General features: G+C 48.2%; 1 protein-coding gene across 1 annotated transcript in view; it reads left to right on the forward strand.

Annotated features, from left to right (window-relative positions):
- The window catches only part of LOC146813668 (solute carrier family 22 member 7-like), a 249,057-nt gene that overhangs the window by 193,144 nt on the left and 29,248 nt on the right, over nucleotides 1-26,665 (forward strand). Inside the window, exons 7-8 of the mRNA XM_085610166.1 lie at nucleotides 18,824-18,933; nucleotides 19,028-19,242. Of these exons, the coding sequence (XP_085466292.1) occupies nucleotides 18,824-18,933; nucleotides 19,028-19,242 (325 nt within the window). The remainder of the gene's footprint in view (nucleotides 1-18,823; nucleotides 18,934-19,027; nucleotides 19,243-26,665) is intronic.

Here is a 26,665-nt window from a genome sequence, read left to right on the forward strand (position 1 = left end):
CGGGTCGCTCAGGCCTATATTAGACCTGAGACCCCTGAACCAGTACATTCTTTCAGAGCACTTTCACATGCTCACCCTACAGCAAGTCCTTCCGCTTCTCAAGCAGGTAGACTTCCTAGCCTCACTGGACCTCAAGGATGCGTACTTTCACATACCCATCCACCCCTCACACAAAAAATACCTCAGGTTCACTGTTCAGGGGCAGCACTATCAGTTCAAAGTCCTTCCCTTCGGCGTGACGACAGCGCCCAGGGTTTTCACGAAGTGCCTAGCTACGGTGGCAGCACATTTACGGAGGCAGCATATACACGTCTACCCCTACCTAGACGACTGGCTCGTTCAAGCGAAGTCAGCCCAGCAATGTGCAAGCCACATGTCCCGCACCATTCACCTTCTTCACAGTCTGGGATTCTCACTAAATTACCCAAAGTCCCATCTCCAGCCCGCACACGTACAACAGTACCTGGGTGCGACTATAGACACTCTGGCGGCCACAGCTCAGCCAAATTTAGTGAGGATCAACAGCATACAACTGCTGATCTCCAAGTTCCAACCCAATCACTCGCATCCAGCGCGAGTGTTTATGCAGTTGATAGGCATGATGGCCTCCTGCATCTTCATAGTCCCGCACGCGAGGTTACATATGCGCCCACTTCAGGAGTGCCTAGCACGTCAGTGGAATCAGGCTCCAGGACAGTTGAAAGACCTAGTGTTGGTGAGCGGTCGGGCATACAACTCTCTGCATTGGTGGAATCCACAAAACCTTTGCAAGGGCCGACCGTTCCAAGAGCCTGTTCCGCAAATAGTACTGACAGCGGACGCGTCTCTCCAGGGATGGGGAGCTCATGTACTCCACTACACAGTGCAGGGACTATGGACGACACAACAGAAGAAGATGCACATCAACCTTCTGGAACTGATGGCAATCTTCCTGGCCATGAAGGCATTCAAAGTACATCTGTGCACCAAAGTCGTGTTGATCCGGACGGACAACATGACTGCCATGTACTACATACAGAAGCAGGGAGGAACACACTCTCCACAGTTGTCTCATCTGGCTCAGAGCATGTGGAAGTGGGCCATTCAGAGGAACATGTTCCTCATGGCGGAACACCTCCCTGGCAAGGACAACCAGATGGCGGATCTGCTCAGCAGACACAGCCACCAGATGCACGAGTGGGAGTTACACCCATCAGTACTCCAACCGTACTTCCAGCAGTGGGGTCATCCAGAGATAGACCTATTCGCGACAAGCGAAAACGCAAAATGCCAAAGCTTCGCCGCCAGATTCCCACATCCGCAGTCGCAGGGCAATGCGATATGGATGAACTGGTCCGGCAGATTTGCGTACGCTTTTCCCCCAGCGCCGCTGATACCGCTGGTGGCTCGCAAACTACGACAACACTCCCTGACACTCGTCCTAGTTGCTCCCACGTGGGCACGCCAGCCGTGGTACACCACCTTCCTCGAACTTTCCGTGGTGCCGCATCAAAGGCTGCGTATCAAACCCGCGCATTTGACGCAGAACCATGGAGAGGTTCAGCACCCAGATCCGCAACAGCTGAACCTGGCGATCTGGCTCCTGAAGTCCTAGAGTTTGGCTATCTCAACCTGCCACCTGACTGTATGGACATCATCAAGGAGGCCAGGAGACCCACTACCAGGGCTTGCTATGCAGCCAAATGGAAAAGGTTCGTAATTTATTGCGGTAATAATGACATCAACCCGCTGGACGCATCCATCCACAACATCATCTGTTACCTCTTACACCTATACCGATGCAATCTGGCGTACACCTCTATACGTGTCCATTTGACCGCAATATCAGCCTATCTGCAAACCAGGCAGCACCTCTCTCTATTCAGAGTGCCTGCCATCAAAGCATTCTTGGAAGGGCTCAAACGAGTCATTCCACCTAGTCACCCACCGGCTCCAATGTGGAACCTCAACTTGGTCCTCACACGACTGATGGGTCCACCCTTTGAACCTCTACACTCATGCGAGATTCAATTCCTTACCTGGAAAGTGGCCTTCCTAGTAGCGATTACTTCCCTAAGAAGAGTTAGTGAACTCCAGGCACTAACCGTTCAAGAGCCATTTATTCAGGTTCACGCCAACAGGGTCGTACTACGTACCAACCCCAAATTCATGCCCAAGGTAATATCGCAGTTCCACATGAATCAGACTATTGAACTGCCCGTTTTCTTCCAAAACCCACAAACTGTTGCAGAAAGGGCACTACATACACTAGATGTACGGAGGGCCCTCATGTACTACATCGACAGGACTAAACCATTCAGGAAGACAAAACAACTGTTCGTTGCCTTTGCCCCACACCACAAAGGTAACGCCATCTCCAAAGCAGGGATAGCCAGATGGATAGTTAAGTGTATTCAAATCTGTTATCAAAAGGCAAAACGCACATTAACTATTCCACCACGAGCCCACTCAACACGTAAGTTGGGGGCTTCCATGGCCTTCCTAGGAAATATTCCCCTGCATGATATATGCAGAGCAGCCACATGGTCCACTACACACACATTTACAAAACACTATTGTGTAGATGTGCAGTCAAAACAGCAGGCAGCTGTAGGACAGGCTGTTCTCAAGACACTTTTTCAGACCGCTGCAGCTGGCACGGGTAGCCGCCGCTAATAGAGGGCACTGCTATGTATTCTATGCACAGATATGAATTCAGCAGCCCACATGCCTCGAACTGAATATGCTACTTACCAGTATGCATCTGTGTGAGAAAGTGCCATCTTTCTTGCATGGTATGCCCCCACTTTTTGCTAAATTGCTGAATGTACTTCGATTGAGTGTACCCTGGGTTCCTGCCAATCAGGTGCCCAGGGCCTATGTTCCTTCCTTAAACCACACAAACTCCAAATTGGCAAACCCTAGCCACATGTCAGCCCCTAGTAAATGGTACCCTAGGTACCCAGGGCCTTGTGACCAGGGAAGGCCTCTAAGGGCTGCAGCACTCATTGTGCCACCCTCAGAGGCCCTGTACCCTTACACACACACACTGCCCTTGCAGGCTGAGTGTCTGGGTGTAGGACAAAACAAAGAGTCGACATGGCACACATCACTGTGTACCATGCCCATCACCTACACTGCCAAGGCATATGTCAGCCACCCCTCTAGCTGGGTGCATTACGCCTATGGTGTGGGCACAGGAGCAGGAGCCCTGTGCCCCTACAGTACCCGGGTCCATTCCTGGGCACTGTAAGTGCAGTGCTGTCATTTAAGAATACATGGTGCTGAGAGCTTGTCAAACACGAGCTCCACAGCACCATATTGGCAACACTGAAGCCTGGGAAGTTTGGTATCAAACTTCTCAGCACATTGAACCCACACTGATGCCAGTGTGGGATTTAATGTACTAAGCACCCCAGAGGGCATCTTAGAAGATGCCCCCTTACAGCTAACTTGCAATCCACGTCTGCTCTGAGGCTGCCCAGGCTGCCACACAGCAGACACGTTGCTGGACCCCTGGGTGGGAGAGCCCCTGCTCTCCCGGGCCTGCAACAATGCACATCCTGGGTGAGGTGAGAAATCTCCTCCCCCAGGATGAGCAAAGGGAAGCTTCAAAGGCATGCCGCCAGTTGGAGTTTCCCCAGGCCACTGCAACCCCCCACTCTGGCGGGAAGCTTGGCCGGAAACCCCATACAAGGACAGGGGATGTGCCAGCCTGCCCACCCCACCCCTCAGGTGGGGGAGGCGAGGTGAAGCACATCTCCGGGCTCTCGCCATCTTGAAGATGGGAGGCCCTACCCTATCAGGATTAGGCTACTGCCCCCCTCCCACAGGAGAGAGGCAGGATAGGGGGTGTACCCACCCCAGGACAAGGACCCATTGGTCCCTGGCCTTCACCTACCTGTAACGCCCCTAAATCTAGTATTTAGGGGCCCCCTGAACCTTCCTTCCCCAGATTCCAGATAGAAAAACGACAAGAAGAGCAAGAAGAACAAAGACCTGCCCTGCAGCTGCTAAAAAGAGAAGAAGACACCAACTGCTTTGGCCCCAGCCCTACCGGCCTGTCGACTCTCGAACCTGCACCAGCGCGGCATCCCACGTGGCCAGCAACCTCACCAACCCCGGAGGACCTGGCTACCCTTTAGCTCTAAGCCCCTGGGACTCCCACGAGTAGAGGCTCTACTCAAGAAACCTACTTGCTATCCCTGGCACCAGCCCGGGACCGCGGACCCAACACACTCTGCACCAGCCAAGCCTGGCCAGTGCCGGAGCGGACAAAGACCCAGAGGACGACCCCACGGCGACTGTGACCCAGAGTCCGGCACCCAAGGACCCCCCTCGACATCCCGGAAGAAGCCTGCAGCCTCAGAACCAAGTGCCACCCCAGCCGCGATCAACCAGAGGGTAAGATTCCCGACGTCAAAAGGCACCCCTGCACCCGGCGCCCTGCGACCCCCTGTGCCCAATCCCGGGGTACCCACCTAACCTACAACTACCCAACTTACCTCTCGAAGTGGTGGTGGCACCTGAAACATCCTCGTCCCCGAGCCTGCAGCCTCTTTCCAAACCGGAATATTCCCATTGATTTCCATTGAGCGCCCTAAGGCTCAAAAGCACCCTGCACCCAGCCGCCCGAGTGGCCCTGGCAGTGCCCTCTCTACTCTAACCTACTTCCCCACTTGCCCTGAGTAAGTGACCAGGAGCCCAGCTCCCACAGCCGCGTGGCTTGCCAGACAGCAGCCACCAACCAAGGCCCCCCTATCCCTCATAGGATAACATTGGGCCCAACTCTCTCTGCACCCGGCCGTCCTGAAACCGCTGAGGGTGAATCAACTGTACTTACCTGACACTGGGGGACCCCTGAGTCCATGCCCGGAATTTCAACACTACCAGTCGAGTACTTACCCTTAAACCGCTAACTTCATTTTCCTCATAGGGTAACATTGACTGGCTTTTTCTTCAAAAATCTTCTAAGTGTGAACTTTTCAAAACTGCAAAAATTCACCAAAAATCAGCCAAGTGACAAAAACGAATTTACTCACCTGCTCCTAGGTGAGCTCCCAGTGCTGGATCTTGGTGCCCAGCCCTGACTCTGAAAAGTGTTCACAACTATACTTACTTCTAACTCATTTTTCTCCCATAGGAAACCATTGTCTGCTTTTCTGTGAAATTTCTTCTAAGTGTCTACTTTTGCAAATTTGAAATATTCTTTTAAAATCGTACCAATTCTGCAAACGAAATTACTTACCTGCTTTTGATAAGGACCCCAGTCCTGGGTCTAGGCACCCAGTCCTGGATTACTAAAGTAACGATTAAGTACTCTACCTGCAATTTGAATTTCTTGCCATAGAGATCCATTGAATGTTTTCTGTGAAATATTTTCAAAGTGCTAACTTTTGAAATAGCTAAATATTATTTAAAAATCCTTACAGTTATTAAGTCGACTTTCATCACTTGATTCTGAATACTGACCCCAGGCTGGTTCTAGGATCCAGACCTGGAATTCCAAAAGTAATCTGAAAAGTAATTTATTACAAATAACCTAAATTTACCATTGAGCTCAATGCATTGTTATGTTTAGGAAATAGGATTGTTTATTGCAATCAACTGTGACTGTTTACACAAATTTATTGCTTGAAACAAAAGTATTTATATTCAACCTCTCATTCTGAGAAAGTATATTTTTACCCCCTTTGTGGTTCTAAAAATAAAACAAGCATATATTTTATATATACAAATCATTGGCCTAGAGTTCAGTTATTGAGTGTGTGAAACCATTTGCTGACTGAGTGTGTACAATAAATGCTTTACACTGTCCTCTGGTACTGCCTTACTGCTCGACCAAGCTACCACTTTTGAGAGTAAGGTCATACCTAACTTTGACCTCTATCAGCCTCTGGGGGACTGTGGACTCTGTACACCCTGTACCTATTAGGGAACAGTATATACAGAGCCACTTTCTCACATTGGTGGATCAGCGGTGGGATACAAACTTGCATTTGTTGGACTACTTGGTTACCATCTGATCACACGACAGAACTCTTAAAAATTGCCTTTAGAATTCTGATTGGTTTTTCCAAAATTACTAAAAGTCTTGCTAGGGCCTTGCTTAAGTCCCATTAGAATTTTAGAAAAATAAAAGTCACTATAGTCAGGGTAGAGGGTTAGAACTGTCAGGTTAGAATGTCTCAAACAAACCCAGCTATTAGTGATAATAATAACATGGACCTGGTGGAGGAGCTCGACCTCACACCTTACTTACACTTGTCTTTCAAGGAATTGAGGTCCTTATGTAAACTCAAAAATTTACAAATGGGTCAGCATCCAACCAAACAAGGGCTCCAGGAGCTCCTGGCTGAGTATGCTAAAGACCACCCATCTGAACATGGTGATGGCCAGTCAGATGGGGAAAGGGAATCAGGGGAGGAGGACAGCAACCTCCCCATACTATTCCCTAGGGAGGAGATGGCACCCATACCCTCCAACTCAAGACATAGCATCTGGGCACCTAGAGACCACACAGGTGGCTCTGGTCCCAGAGACAACACTGGGGGACCCCCCAGTGAAGAGGACAGCCTTGTGAGGCTGGCCAAAAGAATAGATCTAGAGTCCAGGCTCCTGGCTCTAGAAAAGGAAAGGAGAGAGATGGGTTTAGCACCCATCAATGGTGGCAGCAATAATAAAAACAAGGATAGGGAGGAAACTTCTGACCTTAAAATCCCCAAAGGGATTGTCCCTAAATTTGAGGAAGGTGATGATATCACCAAATGGTTCACAGCCTTTGAGAGGGCTTGTGATATCAGGAAAGTAAAGAAACCTCTCTGGGGGGCACTCCTGTGGGAACTGTTCTCTGGTAACTGCAGGGACAGGCTTCTGACTCTCTCTGGGCCAGAAGCAGGATCCTATGACCTCATGAAGAAAGCTCTGATTGAGGGATTTGGATTCACCACTGAGGAGTATAGAATTAGATTCAGGGGGGCTCACAAAACCCAGACCCAGTCCTGGATTGATTTTGTAGATTTCTCAGTGAAGACACTGGATGGTTGGTTAGCTGGACATGGTGTGCAGGATTTTACTGGATTGTACAATTTATTCATGAAGGAACATATTTTGAGTAACTGCACAAATGAAAAGTTGCATCAGCATTTGGTAGACCTAGGTCTAATTTCTCCCCAAGAATTGGGAAAGAAGGCAGACCACTGGGTCAAGACTAGGGTGACCAAGACAACCACTGGGGGTGACCAAAAGAAGGTGGTCACAAAACCTCCCCAGGGGAAAGGTGGTGAGAATCCCCAAGATAAAAAGTCTGAGTCTTCCAAAGGGCCCCAAAAACCTGTTCAGGTGGGTGGGACCCAAACTACTCCCTATGTGCCCCAACCATATAGGGGGAAGAACTTTGATCCCTTAAAGGCCTGGTGTAATACCTGTAAGAAGCAGGGACACCTAACTGTATCTTGCCCCCAAAACAAAGCCCCTAAGGCACCCAGTACAGCCACTCCTGGGGCAGCAAGTATACAAATGGGATCAGAGGTGTACCCTGAGCAAATCTGGGAACACACTGAAGCAAGTTTAGTCTCCTTGGGAGAAGTGGAGTTTGCCACTGTGGCTGTGTGGCCCCCCAACTTAAAGAAATACTTACAGTACCCCTGGGTAAATGGAACTAGGGTAGAAGCTCTGAGGGATACAGGTGCCAGTGTCACTATGGTGAAAGACACACTGGTTTCCCCTGAGCAATACTTGATTGGGAAGTCTTACCCAGTCACCAACGCTGACAGTGTCACCACTAGTCATCCCATGGCCATGGTAACATTAGGCTGGGGGGGGGTTACTGGCCTGAAACAGGTAGTGGTCTCTCCAAAGTTGCCAGCTGCATGCCTGCTTGGAAATGATCTGGAAACCTCAGCCTGGGCTGAAGTTGAGTTAAAGGCCCATGCAGCCATGCTGGGCATCCCTGAATTGGTGTGTGTGCAAACCAGAGCACAGAGCAAGAGGAAGGGTGAAAAAGTAGGTTTGGAGCCTGGAATAATGGCCCAACCAACCAAGAGGAAGGGCAAGGAGACTGGGGGACCAGCTTCTGTACAGCCAAACACTCAGAACCCCTCTCCCCCTGGAGAGGATGTAGATACCCCTGAGGGAACTGAGTCCATGGAGCTTGACCCTTACCAGGTTGAACTCTTGGGCCCAGGGGGACCCTCTAGGGAAGAGCTGTGCCAGGGCCAGCGAGACTGTCCCACTCTTGAAAGCCTGAGACAACAAGCTGCTTCAGAAGCCAGGGGAGATGTCAGTGGTACCCACAGAGCTTATTGGGAAGAGGGATTACTGTATGCTGAGGCAAGAGACCCCACTCCTGGAGCCACCAGGAGGGTGGTAGTGCCACAGAAGTACAGGGAGTTCCTCCTAACTTTGGCTCATGACATCCCCCTAGCTGGACATCTGGGGCAATCCAAAACTTGGGAAAGGTTAGTGAGTCACTTTTACTGGCCCCAGATGCACCAAAAGGTGAAGGAGTTTGTCAGCTCCTGTGTTACCTGTCAGGCCAGTGGCAAGACAGGTGGCCACCCAAAGGCCCCCCTCATTCCACTACCAGTGGTGGGGGTCCCCTTTGAAAGGGTAGGTGTGGACATTGTGGGTCCACTTGAACCTCCCACAGCCTCAGGGAACAAATTCATTCTAGTAGTAGTGGATCATGCTACTAGGTACCCTGAAGCAATTCCACTTAGGACTACTACAGCTCCTGCAGTAGCCAAGGCCCTCCTGGGTGTCTTCACCAGGGTGGGTTTTCCTAAGGAGGTGGTTTCAGACAGAGGTTCCAACTTCATGTCTGCTTACCTAACACACATGTGGAAAGAGTGTGGAGTGCAGTACAAGTTTACTACACCCTACCACCCACAAACCAATGGCCTTGTTGAGAGGTTCAACAAGACATTGAAAGGTATGATCATGGGACTCCCTGAGAAACTCAAAAGGAGGTGGGATGTCCTGTTACCATGCTTGCTTTTCGCTTACAGGGAAGTGCCACAGAAGGGAGTAGGTTTCTCACCCTTTGAACTTCTGTTTGGTCATCCTGTAAGGGGACCACTATGTCTTGTAAAAGAGGGCTGGGAGAGGCCTCTTCAGGAACCCAAACAAGACATAGTGGACTATGTGCTTGGCCTAAGGTCCAGAATGGCTGAGTATATGGAAAAGGCATCCAAGAACCTTGAGGCCAGCCAGGAGCTCCAGAAGCACTGGTATGACCAAAAAGCTGCACTGGTTGAATTTCAACCAGGGCAACAGGTGTGGGTTTTGGAGCCAGTGGCACCAAGGGCACTCCAAGATAGATGGAGTGGCCCTTACCCTATCCTAGAGAGAAAGAGTGAGGTCACCTATCTAGTTGACCTGGGCACTAGCAGGACACCCAAAAGGGTCATCCATGTGAACCGCCTTAAACTCTACAATGATAGGGCTGACATCACCATGCTGATGGTGACTGATGAAGAACAGGAAGCAGAGAGTGAGCCACTCCCTGACCTCCTATCCTACAGCCCAAAAGATGGGTCAGTAGATGGTGTGATTTTCTCAGACACCCTCTCTGCCCAACAGCAGACTGACTGCAAGCAAGTCTTGCAACAATATGCTAGCCTCTTTTCCCTGACCCCTGGTCTGACAAGCTGGTGTACCCATGATGTGGACACTGGTGACAGTGCACCTGTCAAGAACAAAATCTATCGACAGTCAGATCAAGTCAAGGAAAGCATCAAAGCTGAGGTCAGCAAGATGCTGGAGTTAGGGGTCATTGAGCCTTCAGAGAGCCCCTGGGCTAGCCCAGTGGTTCTGGTCCCCAAACCTCATCAACAGGGTGAAAAGAGAGAGATGAGGTTCTGTGTGGACTATAGAGGGCTCAACTCTGTCACCAAGACAGATGCTCACCCTATCCCAAGAGCAGATGAACTGATAGACAAATTGGGGGCTGCCAAATTTCTCAGTACCTTTGACTTAACTGCAGGGTACTGGCAGATTGGCATGGCCCCAGGAGCAAAAGAAAAGACAGCATTCTCCACCCCTGATGGGCATTATCAGTTTACTGTGATGCCCTTTGGGTTAAAGAATGCCCCTGCCACCTTCCAGAGGTTGGTGAACCATGTCCTGGCTGGGTTGGAGTCCTTTAGTGCAGCTTATCTTGATGATATTGCTGTCTTTAGCTCCACCTGGCAGGATCACCTGATCCACCTTGGGAAGGTTTTAGAGGCTCTGCAGAGTGCAGGTCTCACTATCAAGGCATCCAAATGCCAGATAGGGCAGGGCACTGTGGTGTACTTGGGCCACCTTGTAGGTGGAGGCCAGGTACAGCCCTTACAACCCAAAATCCAGGCCATCATGGACTGGATAGCTCCAACAACCCAGACCCAAGTCAGGGCATTCCTTGGCTTGACTGGGTACTACAGGAGGTTTGTGAAGGGGTATGGGTCCATTGTGACCCCCCTCACAGAACTCACCTCCAAGAAAATGCCCAAGAAAGTTAACTGGACAGTTAGTTGTCAAAAGGCTTTTGACACCCTAAAAGAAGCAATGTGCTCAGCACCAATTCTAAAATCTCCAGATTATGCCAAGCAGTTCATAGTGCAGACTGATGCCTCTGAGCTAGGGATAGGAGCGGTCCTATCCCAGACCAATGATGAAGGCCAAGACCAACCTGTTGCTTTTATAAGCAGAAGACTACTCCCTAGAGAGCAGCGTTGGAGTGCCATTGAGAGGGAGGCCTTTGCTGTGGTTTGGTCCCTGAAGAAGCTGAGGCCATACTTGTTTGGCACTCACTTCCTAGTTCAAACTGACCACAGACCTCTCAGATGGCTAATGCAGATGAAAGGGGAAAATCCAAAACTACTGAGGTGGTCCATCTCCCTACAGGGAATGGACTTTGAAGTGGAACACAGACCAGGGACTGCCCATGCCAATGCAGATGGACTTTCCAGGTTCTTCCACTTAGACAATGAAGACTCCATAGGACAAGGTTAGTCTCATCACCTTTCGTTTGGGGGGGGGTTGTGTGAGAAAGTGCCATCTTTCTTGCATGGTATGCCCCCACTTTTTGCTAAATTGCTGAATGTACTTCGATTGAGTGTACCCTGGGTTCCTGCCAATCAGGTGCCCAGGGCCTATGTTCCTTCCTTAAACCACACAAACTCCAAATTGGCAAACCCTAGCCACATGTCAGCCCCTAGTAAATGGTACCCTAGGTACCCAGGGCCTTGTGACCAGGGAAGGCCTCTAAGGGCTGCAGCACTCATTGTGCCACCCTCAGAGGCCCTGTACCCTTACACACACACACTGCCCTTGCAGGCTGAGTGTCTGGGTGTAGGACAAAACAAAGAGTCGACATGGCACACATCACTGTGTACCATGCCCATCACCTACACTGCCAAGGCATATGTCAGCCACCCCTCTAGCTGGGTGCATTACGCCTATGGTGTGGGCACAGGAGCAGGAGCCCTGTGCCCCTACAGTACCCGGGTCCATTCCTGGGCACTGTAAGTGCAGTGCTGTCATTTAAGAATACATGGTGCTGAGAGCTTGTCAAACACGAGCTCCACAGCACCATATTGGCAACACTGAAGCCTGGGAAGTTTGGTATCAAACTTCTCAGCACATTGAACCCACACTGATGCCAGTGTGGGATTTAATGTACTAAGCACCCCAGAGGGCATCTTAGAAGATGCCCCCTTACAGCTAACTTGCAATCCACGTCTGCTCTGAGGCTGCCCAGGCTGCCACACAGCAGACACGTTGCTGGACCCCTGGGTGGGAGAGCCCCTGCTCTCCCGGGCCTGCAACAATGCACATCCTGGGTGAGGTGAGAAATCTCCTCCCCCAGGATGAGCAAAGGGAAGCTTCAAAGGCATGCCGCCAGTTGGAGTTTCCCCAGGCCACTGCAACCCCCCACTCTGGCGGGAAGCTTGGCCGGAAACCCCATACAAGGACAGGGGATGTGCCAGCCTGCCCACCCCACCCCTCAGGTGGGGGAGGCGAGGTGAAGCACATCTCCGGGCTCTCGCCATCTTGAAGATGGGAGGCCCTACCCTATCAGGATTAGGCTACTGCCCCCCTCCCACAGGAGAGAGGCAGGATAGGGGGTGTACCCACCCCAGGACAAGGACCCATTGGTCCCTGGCCTTCACCTACCTGTAACGCCCCTAAATCTAGTATTTAGGGGCCCCCTGAACCTTCCTTCCCCAGATTCCAGATAGAAAAACGACAAGAAGAGCAAGAAGAACAAAGACCTGCCCTGCAGCTGCTAAAAAGAGAAGAAGACACCAACTGCTTTGGCCCCAGCCCTACCGGCCTGTCGACTCTCGAACCTGCACCAGCGCGGCATCCCACGTGGCCAGCAACCTCACCAACCCCGGAGGACCTGGCTACCCTTTAGCTCTAAGCCCCTGGGACTCCCACGAGTAGAGGCTCTACTCAAGAAACCTACTTGCTATCCCTGGCACCAGCCCGGGACCGCGGACCCAACACACTCTGCACCAGCCAAGCCTGGCCAGTGCCGGAGCGGACAAAGACCCAGAGGACGACCCCACGGCGACTGTGACCCAGAGTCCGGCACCCAAGGACCCCCCTCGACATCCCGGAAGAAGCCTGCAGCCTCAGAACCAAGTGCCACCCCAGCCGCGATCAACCAGAGGGTAAGATTCCCGACGTCAAAAGGCACCCCTGCACCCGGCGCCCTGCGACCCCCTGTGCCCAATCCCGGGGTACCCACCTAACCTACAACTACCCAACTTACCTCTCGAAGTGGTGGTGGCACCTGAAACATCCTCGTCCCCGAGCCTGCAGCCTCTTTCCAAACCGGAATATTCCCATTGATTTCCATTGAGCGCCCTAAGGCTCAAAAGCACCCTGCACCCAGCCGCCCGAGTGGCCCTGGCAGTGCCCTCTCTACTCTAACCTACTTCCCCACTTGCCCTGAGTAAGTGACCAGGAGCCCAGCTCCCACAGCCGCGTGGCTTGCCAGACAGCAGCCACCAACCAAGGCCCCCCTATCCCTCATAGGATAACATTGGGCCCAACTCTCTCTGCACCCGGCCGTCCTGAAACCGCTGAGGGTGAATCAACTGTACTTACCTGACACTGGGGGACCCCTGAGTCCATGCCCGGAATTTCAACACTACCAGTCGAGTACTTACCCTTAAACCGCTAACTTCATTTTCCTCATAGGGTAACATTGACTGGCTTTTTCTTCAAAAATCTTCTAAGTGTGAACTTTTCAAAACTGCAAAAATTCACCAAAAATCAGCCAAGTGACAAAAACGAATTTACTCACCTGCTCCTAGGTGAGCTCCCAGTGCTGGATCTTGGTGCCCAGCCCTGACTCTGAAAAGTGTTCACAACTATACTTACTTCTAACTCATTTTTCTCCCATAGGAAACCATTGTCTGCTTTTCTGTGAAATTTCTTCTAAGTGTCTACTTTTGCAAATTTGAAATATTCTTTTAAAATCGTACCAATTCTGCAAACGAAATTACTTACCTGCTTTTGATAAGGACCCCAGTCCTGGGTCTAGGCACCCAGTCCTGGATTACTAAAGTAACGATTAAGTACTCTACCTGCAATTTGAATTTCTTGCCATAGAGATCCATTGAATGTTTTCTGTGAAATATTTTCAAAGTGCTAACTTTTGAAATAGCTAAATATTATTTAAAAATCCTTACAGTTATTAAGTCGACTTTCATCACTTGATTCTGAATACTGACCCCAGGCTGGTTCTAGGATCCAGACCTGGAATTCCAAAAGTAATCTGAAAAGTAATTTATTACAAATAACCTAAATTTACCATTGAGCTCAATGCATTGTTATGTTTAGGAAATAGGATTGTTTATTGCAACCAACTGTGACTGTTTACACAAATTTATTGCTTGAAACAAAAGTATTTATATTCAACCTCTCATTCTGAGAAAGTATATTTTTACCCCCTTTGTGGTTCTAAAAATAAAACAAGCATATATTTTATATATACAAATCATTGGCCTAGAGTTCAGTTATTGAGTGTGTGAAACCATTTGCTGACTGAGTGTGTACAATAAATGCTTTACACTGTCCTCTGGTACTGCCTTACTGCTCGACCAAGCTACCACTTTTGAGAGTAAGGTCATACCTAACTTTGACCTCTATCAGCCTCTGGGGGACTGTGGACTCTGTACACCCTGTACCTATTAGGGAACAGTATATACAGAGCCACTTTCTCACAATCTGTTCTTGGCATGTAGGGCTGCTGACATTCATATCGCCCTCCCTCCTCCCCGGCGCCTGTCGCAGCTGCAGCTCTCAGAATTACTGCAAGCATGGTCATCACTTTCTGTATCTACTCCATCACTGCCACAATGGCGAAAAACAATCTGAGGATGGAGAGGATGCCCATGCGCACTGTAGTCCAGGGGAGGAGTCACCTATCCAAGGATACTTCGAAGACTCTTCCAGGACAACAACGTGCAAACATCCGGACCCAACACTAGGCGGCGATCTATGCACAGATATGAATGTCAGCAGCCCTACATGCCAAGAACAGATGCATACTGGTAAGTAGCATATTCAAAACCAAGCAACAAGCTAGTGTGGGCCAAGCTGTACTAAAAACACTGTTTCAGACAACTGCAACGGATGCCGGTGGTTGCCGCTAGGGTTTGGTACTGCTATATAATCTATGCACAGTATATAATCTGCAGCTCATATGCCTCGAACGGAATATGCTACTTACCAGTATGCATCTGTTCTTGGCATGTAGAGCTGCAGATCTATACACGCCCACCCGCCTCCCCGGCTACCAGTATCCGTTCCAGTCTTATCTTATTTAGATACAATACACATGGGTTTCTTTACTGTTACTACTACGCTCCATCTTTCCCTGCTGGCGAAAAACAATCTGAGGATGGAGCCGAAGCCCATGCGCAATACTAACCAGAGGAGGAGTCACCGACCTTGTGACTTCCAAAGACTTTCCAAGATGAAAAACAAACTGCAAACATCCGGGCCCAACACCAGATGGCGATCTATGCACAGTGTATAGATCTGCAGCTCTACATGCCAAGAACAGATGCATACTGGTAAGTAGCATATTCCTTTACATATAGAGGACAACGCCCTACTCGCATTAGACCGTAATGAAACATGTCTGCTTGTCCTGCTTGACCTCTCGTCCGCATTCCGCACTGTTAACCATGGCAAAGTACTCAAGAGATACCCTGACCAGGCTAATTGCGATTATTAATATATACATTTGGGACCTGCTAATATCAAGACTATGATAAAAAAAACAAAGGAATTATGAAAACATTTGCGACCAATGCGTTATAATGCTCATCACCCTTGCAGGATTTCATGACAACAACAATATTTTATCGGATTTGATACTTTCGATGGTGGGCGCTTCAGATCAGAACTGGAAGCAGCCTGGTTGTTTTTATAAAAGACGCTATTAAAATGCACTATTTGAGTTCCTGGTGGAGTGACCCCTTTGCAGGACATTACCCATCAGACACTCAGGGGCTGATTCACAGAACTAACTTAAGACAAAATCCTAAACTTACTACTTTTGGTATTCACAGAAGTTAGGATTTTGTCTTAAGTTTGTCATAAGACAAACGTAAGACAGACTTAAGACTGTCTTAAGACAGACTTAAGACAGTCTTAAAACAGACTTAAGACAGTCTTAAGACAGACTTAAGACAAACTTAAGACAGACTTAAGACAGACTTAAGTTAGGATTTTGTCTTAAGTCTGTCTTAAGTCTGTCTTAAGTCTGTCTTAAGTCTGTCTTAAGACTGTCTTAAGTTTGTCTTAAGTTTGTCTTAAGTCTGTCTTAAGACTGTCTTAAGTCTGTCTTAAGTTTGTCTTAAGACAAAATCCTAGCTTCTGTGAATACCAAAAGTAGTAAGTTTAGGATTTTGTCTTAAGTTAGTTCTGTGAATCGGCCCCTTAGAGTCCACTAGGATCAGAGTGCAGTGTAGTACAGTGATGAACTTGATCCAATCCTTTTCACTGTAGAGTTTTTTTGGGGGGAGATTAGAAGGGATTTGTTTTTTTGAGAGTTTAGCTTAAGGTGATTGTATGTTAGCCATTGAACAGTCTTTTTTAGTGCTTGGTTCATCATCTTAATCTCTTCGACGGAAGTAATCTTAATCTACAGCTGTGTGTCATCGGCATACATGAGGAAGGAGATGTTTGACTGCTGTAATATTTCGGTTACGGGTTCGCTATAGAGATTAAATAGTGATGGGGATAGTGTTGAGCCTTGTGGTACCCCTAATAGGTTAGGGGATGGTGAGGATAGATTTTGATTCACCAGAAATTTCTGCGTTCTGTCCTCTAATAAGGAACCTTTCTTGGACGGTTCCCGCTAAACCCATCCTGTTCTCAAGTCTCCCGAGTAGTTTGCCATGGTTAACAGTGTTGAATGCGGACGAGAGGTCAAGCCGCACAAGCAGACATGTTTCATTACGGTCTAATGCGAGTAGGGCGTTGTCCTCTATATGTAAAATTGCTGTTTCAGTTCTGCGCCCGGGTCTGAATCCTGATCGACAGGCGTCTAATAGCTTGAATTACATAATGTGTTGGTTCAGTTGTTGTTGAACAAATATTTCCATTACTTTAGCTAGCATGGGAATGTTGGTTATTGGTCAGAAGTTATTTGGGTTCGAAGGGTTTTCTGTTGTTTTTTAAGGATGGGGATGACTTGGCCGGTTTTTAGGCAATCCGGGATGGACCCTTGCGATAGCGACGCATTGATAATCTAGGTCCATGGGGATGACAGTATGATCAATGTGTCGACTGCAGTAGGAACAGTCCAGCACAAACTGCCAGACGAGGTCCTCCCTGAACTGGAACACAAGCAACCCAGGACTGATTGCACCCTGATTGTGGCTTGTCAGTTGGGTACAGCTTGGTTACAATGGCACAGGCAGCACTGGACGCACGTCTGGGCATAACTTGGCCACATAGGACGGAACATCAACTCACGAGAGGTGATGGAAGGAATGCTTGAAATAAGTCTAATCACTGACAATTGCTCTGCCTGTTATTCCAACCCATTGTTCTTTTACCCACTATACCACCCCAGTTTGGACCCAGCCGTATGCAAATCAGTCTTGACCCTGTGCCTCATTGGAACAGTCCAGCCCAAACTGCCAAGCCAGGTCCTCCCTGAACCGGAACGCAAGCGACCCAGGACTGGTTTCACCCTGACTGGGGCTCGTCAGTTGGGTGTTGGTTGGTTCCAATGGCACAGTGAGCACGGGACCCACGTATGGGCATACCCTTGGCACCTGGAGGTGGTTCATCAGAATGCTTGCAACAAATCTAACCACTGCCAATCCGTGGAGGTAGATTTCAAACCCTTTGTTCTTTTGCCCATCATGCCACCTCAGTTTTGACCCAGCCATATGCAAATCAGTTTTGACCCTGCTCCTCATGGGAACAGTCCAGCCCGAACTGCTAAGCCAGGTTGTCTCTGGACAGTGTGAATGATGTTTTATGACACCTGTACATTTTGCGTGGATTGAACATATCATACTGCTGCTGGCCATGGTCCCAGAACAGGCAGTTGGAATTGTTGACAACACTTGTGTTAGCTTGACCGAGCACGGGACCCAGTGGCTGACACATCGCTTTTTCCAAAGAACGTCGTGCATTTTGTGCAAATACAAAGTATAGGCATGCATGAGACCAGTAGTCCCAAAAAAGTTAGGAGCACAGAATATGTTGGGGAACTTCCAGTAACTTGTGACAAGGCACATGCCTTAAGAATGGTGCACTTAAGTGTAATTTATCTGAGATGAAGGGGGAAGAGACTAAGAGTAACAAATCATCAGAAAAAGAGAGAAACAAGGCCCTAGTTCCCAAGAACTAGAGAAGCTGGCGATCATCCACGCTGCTGGGGGGATAAAGAGAAGTGGTATGAGTGCGCACTTGCGTAGAAGAAGGGTCATGGTATGTGTGGCATCACCCACAAGCATGGTACTGAGTGCACCAGGCTCTAATACACAAAGCCCGGTGATCCCTGTCGCTCGCGCCGTACCCATGGGCTGTGGCCTGAAAACAGACAGGATATATGAGCCAGTGTTTGATTATGGAGATGCACAGTGTACAGTGTAGTGCATTGATTTACTAATAGACTATTTCTCCATTACATTAATCTATGTGGGCAGTAAGTGATGTGTGCCAGTTTGAATGTTTTTAGTCACATAAAAGTGACATAAAAAAAGGTACATGTAAGTTTGAAAACCAATAAAAGAACACCAGCAACAAGGTACATGCTTATTGTTTTTTAAGTAATATGATGAATTATTTTTTGGCGGAAGAGCATACAGTGTGGAACACACAGCAACCTGATGGTTCAGGTATAGTCTAAGCTTTACTTGAGGGTGAATGTTATACATTTCTTTGCTTTTATTGGGAACATACATGGTGAATGTATGTGAAACTCAGCAACATAAATCTTGCATGGTTCCCAAATTAAATGTATCGGTAACTAAGCATGTTTATTAAATCATTGCTGTGAATTACTTAAGAACTATTAAATCAGTAAACCATAGTGCAGGCAGTCAATGTGGTAAGAGTAAACAGCTGAGAAAGCCCTGATTAAGCACTGAGTGATGGGCGAAACCTGTCGACAGTCTGTTGTACTGAGCATCAGCATGGGGCCCTTTAATCAGAAAGAATTTAATAAAATGGTTTGACTGTAAATTAATGATGGGGCTCTAATTCTGGTGCCATCGACGTAAGAGGTTGGTTATATTTTGGGGGTAAAGGCATATTTAATTTCAAGTAAATAAATAACCACTATGCAGTGATTTCCTTTGTTTCTTGTTTTCAGACACTTAGTGACATAGCAAAAGAGGAGAACACGGGTGCCCATTACTCGTACATAGACTTGTTCAGAACTCCAGTACTAAGGAAAATCTCCATCTGTGCGGGGATGGTATGGTAATGGACATTTTTAAAATGTAGACCTTATATTGTTTACTGTCTCAGTGTCTCAGCAGCGTTATTCCATGTGATTGCTTGTCTCTTCTTGTAGGTTTGGCGTGGCATTCTGTTACTATGGAATCAGCCTCAACATCACAGGATTTGGGCTGGACATGTACATGACCCAGTTCATCTATGGAGCCATTGAAATACCTTCCAAGCTGGGCATTTACATCTTCATGAGCAAGGGTGGACGACGCCACGCGCAGGCCTGGACCCTGCTCATCACCGGCTTCTTCTTAGGCATAAACACGCTCATCCCAGTCTGTGAGTTTCTTCAGAGAACATGCTTTTGTTTCTGTTTCTTAAGCTATGTAAGTGTGAACTCCAGGGATGCACTACATACAAGCAGTGCAGAGGTATTAATTATGAATTTATGGCTATATTATAGACAGATTACATTAACTCAAGAGTACGCTTAGTCAGTTATGAAAATCTGCTCTGGAGAAAATTCTTCTGGGAATTGCCTCCTCAGATGTTTCTATTGAGTGGGATTCCCAGGATGTGGAATTCCTCCTTGTAACTGCATCTCTTGGTGAAAAAACATCTCTGCCGTCCAGTTTTACACTATCGCCTGGATCTCATGTTTCCGATCTGTCTCTTCGTTGTTTCCCTCTTCCTTTACCAAAGCCAAATCAATTCACCCCTTCCTCTTTGTTTTTCTTGTATTCCAATCCCTTTCTGAACTTTAGTATCTCAACTAATAGCTATGGCCTAGGAGCACTACTACCCGACCTACCTAACCCATAGCACCTCTAGCGTTAACTAACCCTAGCACCCTTGTAACAACACAGTCCAACACTTTTATATCTACTTGTGTTGAGTGCCTTTGGACCCTAGGACCACCACTGCTTCTGACTCCTAAGCAGCCTCTACCCAAACCTTCCTATACCTCAGTACTCTCTATCCCACCAATAACTCAGTACATATATTCCTGCCTTGTGAAAAACTGGGTTCTTGTTGCAGTATCACCCCACTTTTTGCCTATTTTCTAATTCAACTTTGACCAAGGCGTACTGGGTTTCTGATAGTCAGGTTCCTAGTATCAGTGTTCTTTCCCTAAAAATGTTCCACAATTGGCACAACTTCAGCCCCCTTGTAAGTCCCTAGTAAATGGTACCCACTGGTACCCAGGGCATTGATACTGAAGAGGGTCCTCTGGGGCTGCAGCACAACTGGTGCCATCCTAGGGCCCCATCGCCAGGACCATGCAAACGGCTACTTCAGGCTGCGTGTCTTGGTGCAGAGAAAATGGAATAGTCGACATGGCACACATCCTGGTGTGCCATGCCCACAGACACTGCATGAGGCATAGGAAGGTCACCCCTACTGCAGGCCTTACTGCCCTAAGGCAGAATGCACTATATCACATGTGTGGCAATGTCTGCCTAAGCAGATATGAACCAACAATATCTGAGTCCGTTCTTGGATATTGTAAGTGCACAGCGAAGCCATAGAGAGAACATGGGCTCGATACCTGTCATTACGACTTCCCCAGCAACATGACGGCTTCACTGTACCTATGTTTGGTAGCAAAGATCTCGTCTTAAAAAATCCAACTGATGCCAGTGATGGATTTATTAATAAATACACACAGAGGGAACCTTAGAGGCGCCCCTGAAATTCTACAGAACACTGGTGTGGTCCTTGAGTAGTCTTAGCCAGCCTGCCACCGCCAGACATGTTTATGGCCCCATGGGGTGAGAGCCAGCGCTCTCAAAGGCTTGGGACTTCACACCTCCTGCAGGCCGTAATGGAATTCCAAGGCATGAAGGTATAAAGGCGATGCCGCCTTTGAAATGCAACCCAGGAATATTGTAAATGTAAATGTAGTGCATTTATATAGCGCTCCGCACACCCCCGAAAGGGTCTCTCAGGCGCTGTGCACATACCGCTGTGGAACCCTTCCTGGCCTTTCCCTGTGAAGTGCCCACTCCTGGGCACCCCCAAGGTGAAGCCAGGCATCCTAGCGCTGTTGGGGCCGTTGTGGAGATTAAGCAAGCTATTGCCCAGAGTTGCAAAGTGTGACCCATGATTAGAATAGGCACCGAGGCGAGAATTATCTGGTCCGGGGAAATTGAGCCCAAGACCCACCGAGGCGGGAATTATTATTATTATTATCTGTTCTTATATAGCGCTCAACTCACCCTTGGGCATCTTGGCGCTTGCATTGGGAACCCGTCCTGGTTTTTCCCTGTGAGATAACCCGTACTGGGCATCCCCAAGGTGAAAGCCAGGCATCCCGCCGCGGGGGGGCCGTTGTGGAGATTAAGCAAGCTTGTTGCCCAGAGCTGCATAGTGTGAACTCGTGCTTAGAGTGGGCACCGAAGCGAGAATTATCGAGTCCGTGGACAATTGGGCCCTGGTCCGGGCCAGACCTCTGCATCAGGGTCTGCCGCTCTAACCATTGAACCACACTTCTCCACTATTCAGTTAGTGGAGGATGCCACCCCCCCTGTCCTGCTCCGCTTTTGGCAGGAGGACAGGCAGTGTGCCCACATTCAGCTAGCACCACCCTTAAGGTGGGGCAGGTGATGTGGACCCCACTTTTTCAATTACTGTATCTGGGAATGGAAGGGATTAACCTGTCTGAGAAGTGGTCACAAAGAGGGTGTAGACACCCTAAAGGTAGAGGTTGATAGCCCTTTGGCTGCTACCTGTCACTCCCTTTAATGCTCCTTAATGTAGTATTTAGGTGGCACCCCTATGCCTTGAACTTCAGATTCAATAGACCTAAGAAGAAAACGGACAAAGAAGAGCTGCTGACCCGAGAACAGAGTACCTGTTGTAGAATTTTGGCACGAAACCCTGCCTGTTGCCTCTAAGGACTTGGTGTGCTGACTCGTCCTGCTGCTGTGAGGCCTCCAAGAACCCTGGAGCACCTTCAGCCCTTCGTAAATCACCAGAGAACTCCCTTGGAGTAGAGGAACTACTCCCCTGCAGCAGCAGGCACCGAACCCACAGAGCCTGACTTGCCACTCCCCAGCAACACAGCAACCGAACCAAAAGTGGTACGCCAGATCCGGAGGGTCAGATCTGTCCCCTCCACCACATGAGAGGACACCAGGATCTACCAGATCCATGCCATCGCAATACCCGAGGTACCAGACCACCTGCAGCCAACACTGAGATGAAGAATCTAATCCTCACTCCAGCTGCCCAGGAAGCAGGCACCCATCAAGACCACCGAGACCTACTCTCTGAATAGCCCAGCTGTCCCAGAATCATCCTTGCAACCTGCATGCCCATGACCGCGACGACCATCTTGACGCACAGAGCTCGGCGGACCTACCTGCTCTGTAGGCGTGGGTACCGACGAACCAGCTGTCCTCCCGTGGTCCTGAGGCCTTTGCAACCTGATCCCTTGTTTGGGATCCCCAGGACTTACCTGTAAGTCCCCTTGTGCAGCCTGTTTTGAGGTGGCCATTTCCTTTGTAGCACACCATCTACCAACAACCTCAGCACTCTGCCCCCGGCCGAATCCGGGACACTCCTGGCGAACCGCTGGTGGAACATTGGACCGTGGCCTGCTGCTCACCTAAACCTCACAGGTGAACCCCCTAAAACTGACTGTACGATTTTATACACATTTATGTGTATTTTTCCATAGACTTTCATGGTGCGTAATTGCGCACAACAGTGTGTTATTTTCCGAACTTTGAAAATTCATATCTAAGAAAGTACTTATCTGTGAATGAATTTCTTGGTCTTTAAAATGATATTAAAATCAGTGTTATTTTTGCAAGTTGGTGTCAGATTTATTCTGGAGTGTGTCTCACTTATTGCCTCTGTGAGTATATAAGTGCTTAGCACTGCCCTCTGCTAAGCCTAACTGCTCACCCACAGTACCACAAATGGAGCGTTAGTGTGATCTATTTATGCCTCTGTGAACCAAGGAGGGACTCACTGGACTCTCTGCACAGTGCACTTCATTTTAGTGCACTCCATAGAGAGTCAGCCTCCTACATGCCTACACCCTATTACCCTGACCCCCTTTCAATAATCGTGTGGTTCTTCAGGGGTGCAGTGATTTAAAAGGGAGAGTACCGGTACTTCCCAGTATCAATCAGGCACTCCGGGATAATGGGTACCGGCACGTTTACATTTTAATTTAGAGCAGCGCTTAGCTCCACAATATAGGGAGCTGGCATTTTATGTAGGGTACCAAAACAAGGTACACTATGTAGAAAGTCCAGATGACCCTTATTAGTCTACAGTGCTTACATCCAGCTTCCCAAACGCTCACTTTTGTGGTAGTGTGGGTGAGCAGTTTAGGCTTATCAGAAGGTAGTGTTAATGCATTTGTTGTACTCACAGAGAGAATAAATGAGACACTCAGGACCAATTTAGAAAAATAACAGGTATTTTTATGTATTTTTTATCAATGTTTAAATGTAAGTGGAAGTACATATGCAGGCAGCACGATTGCAATTAAAAAGGAGATTTTTGAAACACGCATGCAATAACAATTAGGGACTTGTTCATTCCTTTGGCACGTCATGTTCAGCAGGAGTGTGGATGTGACCCTGATTCATTAGTCTGTTATGGAATCGACCCGGTAAGGGCAGACATCTGAGGCGGTGACAGGGAAGCGATGCTACACAGACTTGAATCAGAGTATACTAATCTCGCTAGAAAGTATGCACCATATAGGACTGAACTGGGATGAGGAGCTGAGTACGCATTTATGATGGTGTTATTTGTTGTTTCGGGGAATGGCAGTGGAAGTTAGAGAATAATCAGCATATCCATGATTTGCATGAAAATTACATGAACCATGACGTAGCATTCCTGTTGAATACATTCTTCTGCGTGTATCATCCCTCACATGAGGTCTACTGCATTAGACATTGCTGACCTGATGAGCTGCTCAATTAATTTGTAAATGTTTATTTGATGATATTGGCTTTGACATAAGGCTAAATGGGGATAGACATGGAATAAAAGAACCATCTGATTATTACTGTATGCCTGTGAAAAATACCCATACGCCTAGTGAGTGTTTGGGGTAAAGAAAAATTAATAGGAGCTATATGGGATGAAAATGGTTGAATGAGATGCATGAATAGATTGCTTTCATATATTGGCATTTCTGATCGCTTCATATCAGTTAGTTATTAGCCCGATTAGATGAAAATTGAGATATATGATGAGCGCCAATCATATTAGAGGTTTCTATGATGATGATTAACCGACTGAAGTCACATACAGGCATCATTGCAGTTAATCATTGAAGGGTTTAGGATACATAAGAATGTGTATACATATATTGAAGGCCTAATGATGTATGTTTAGTTAATAATATAGGCACAGCTCTCTCTGGGGCTATGTTAATGCTGGATCAGAGCTGACAATGTTTCTGCACCCAGGGCTAAAACTCACCCATGGTATAGACTTTCTTCTAAGGTTATGTGGTGTCTGGGTAATGTTTCTGAGGCTGAAAGATGCTACATGTTGCCATCTTTACTGAATTACACTCTTGAATCGAGAATACTTGATAGGCTCCTTCACTGGTATCACATATTCCTGAAAGTCTTTCTTGGTACACCTCCTGGTGATGGTTTGAAGCCATGCTTCACTCATATTTCACTCATGTTCCAATCATGCAAATTCCCTTCTAGTCATGTTCCAATCATGCAATGTCTTACCAGATTGCAATGTCTCTTCCAGTCATGTTCCCATCATGCAATGTCCCTTCCAGTCATGTTCCAATCATGCAGTGTCCCTTACAGTCATGTTCCCGTCATGCAATGTCCCTTACGGTCATGTTCCCATCATGCAATGTTCCTTACGATCATGTTCCAATCATGCAATGTCCCTTCGTGTCATGTTCCCATCATGCAATGTCCCTTCTTGTCATGTTCGAATCATGCAATGTCCCTTCCAGTCATGTTCCAATCATGCAATGTCCCTTAGTGTCATGTTCCCGTCATGCAATGTCCCTTACGGTCATGTTCCCATCATGCAATGTCCCTTCCAGTCATGGTCCCATCATGCAATGTCCCTTACGGTCATGTTCCCATCATGCAATGTCCCTTACGGTCATGGTCCCGTCATGCAATGTCCCTTACGGTCATGTTCCCATCATGCAATGTCCCTTATGGTCATGTTCCCATCATGCAATGTCCCCCATCATGCAATGTCCCTTCCCAGTCATGTTCCAATCATGCAATGTCCCTTCCCAGTCATGTTCCCATCATGCAATGTCCCTTCCAGTCCTGTTCCAATCATGCTATGTCCTTTCCAGCCATGTTCCCATTATGCAATGTCCCTTCCGGTCATGTTCCCGTCATGCAATGTCCCTTCCGGTCATGTTCCAATCATGCAATGTCCCTTGTGGTCATGTTCCCATCATGCAATGTCCTGTACGGTCATGTTCCCATCATGCAATGTCCCTTCCCAATCATGTTCCCATCATGCAATGTCCCTTCCCAATCATGTTCCCATCATGCAATGTCCCTTCCGGTCATGTTCCAATCATGCAATGTCCCTTCCGGTCATGTTCCCATCATGCAATGTCCCTTCCGGTCATGTTGCCGTCATGCAATGTCCCTTCCGGTCATGTTCCTCTCATGCAATGTCCCTTCTGGTCCTGCTCTCATCATGCAATGTCCCGTACGGTCATGTTCCCATCATGCAATGTCCCTTCCAGTCATGGTCCCGTCATGCAATGTCCCTTACGGTCATGTTCCCATCATGCAATGTCCCTTATGGTCATGTTCTCATCATGCAATGTCCCTTCCCAGTCATGTTCCCATCATGCAATGTACCTTCCCAGTCATGTTCCCATCATGCAATGTCCCTTCCAGTCCTGTTCCAATCATGCTATGTCCTTTCTAGCCATGTTCCCATCATGCAATGTCCCTTCCAGTCATGCTCCCATTATGCAATGTCCCTTCCGGTCATGTTCCTGTCATGCAATGTCCCTTCCGGTCATGTTCCAATCATGCAATGTCCCTTGTGGTCATGTTCCCATCATGCAATGTCCTGTACGGTCATGTTCCCATCATGCAAAGTCCCTTCCCAATCATGTTCCCATCATGCAATGTCCCTTCCGGTCATGTTCCCATCATGCAATGTCCCTTCCGGTCATGTTCCCATCATGCAATGTCCCTTCCAGTCATGTTGCCGTCATGCAATGTCCCTTCCGGTCATGTTCCCATTATGCAATGCCCTTCCGGTCATGTTCCCATTATGCAATGTCCCTTCCGGTCATGTTCCCGTCATGCAATGTCCCTTCCGGTCATGCTCCCATCATGCAATGTCCCTTCGGGTCATGTTCCTATCATGCAATGTCCCTTCGGGTCATGTTCCCATCATGCAATGTCCGTTCCAGTCATGTTCCATCATGCAATGTCCGTTCCAGTCATGTTCCCATCATGCAATGTCCCTTCCAGTCATGTTCCCGTCATGCAATGTCTCTTCCAGTTATGTTCCCATCATGCAATGTCCCTTCCAGTCATGTTCCCATCATGCAATGTCCATTCTGGTCATGTTCCCATCATGCACTGTCCCTTCCCGTTATGTTCCCATCATGCAATGTCTCTTCCAATCATGTTCCCATCATGCACTGTCCCTTCCCGTTATGTTCCCATCATGCAATGTCCCTTCCAGTCATGTTCCCGTCATGCAATGTCCCTTCTGGTCATGTTCCCATCATGCAATGTCCCTTCCGGTCATGTTCCTATCA

Source organism: Triturus cristatus, chromosome 6 (assembly GCF_964204655.1).
Source record: "Triturus cristatus chromosome 6, aTriCri1.1, whole genome shotgun sequence".
In the NCBI taxonomy this organism is placed as follows: domain Eukaryota; kingdom Metazoa; phylum Chordata; class Amphibia; order Caudata; family Salamandridae; genus Triturus; species Triturus cristatus.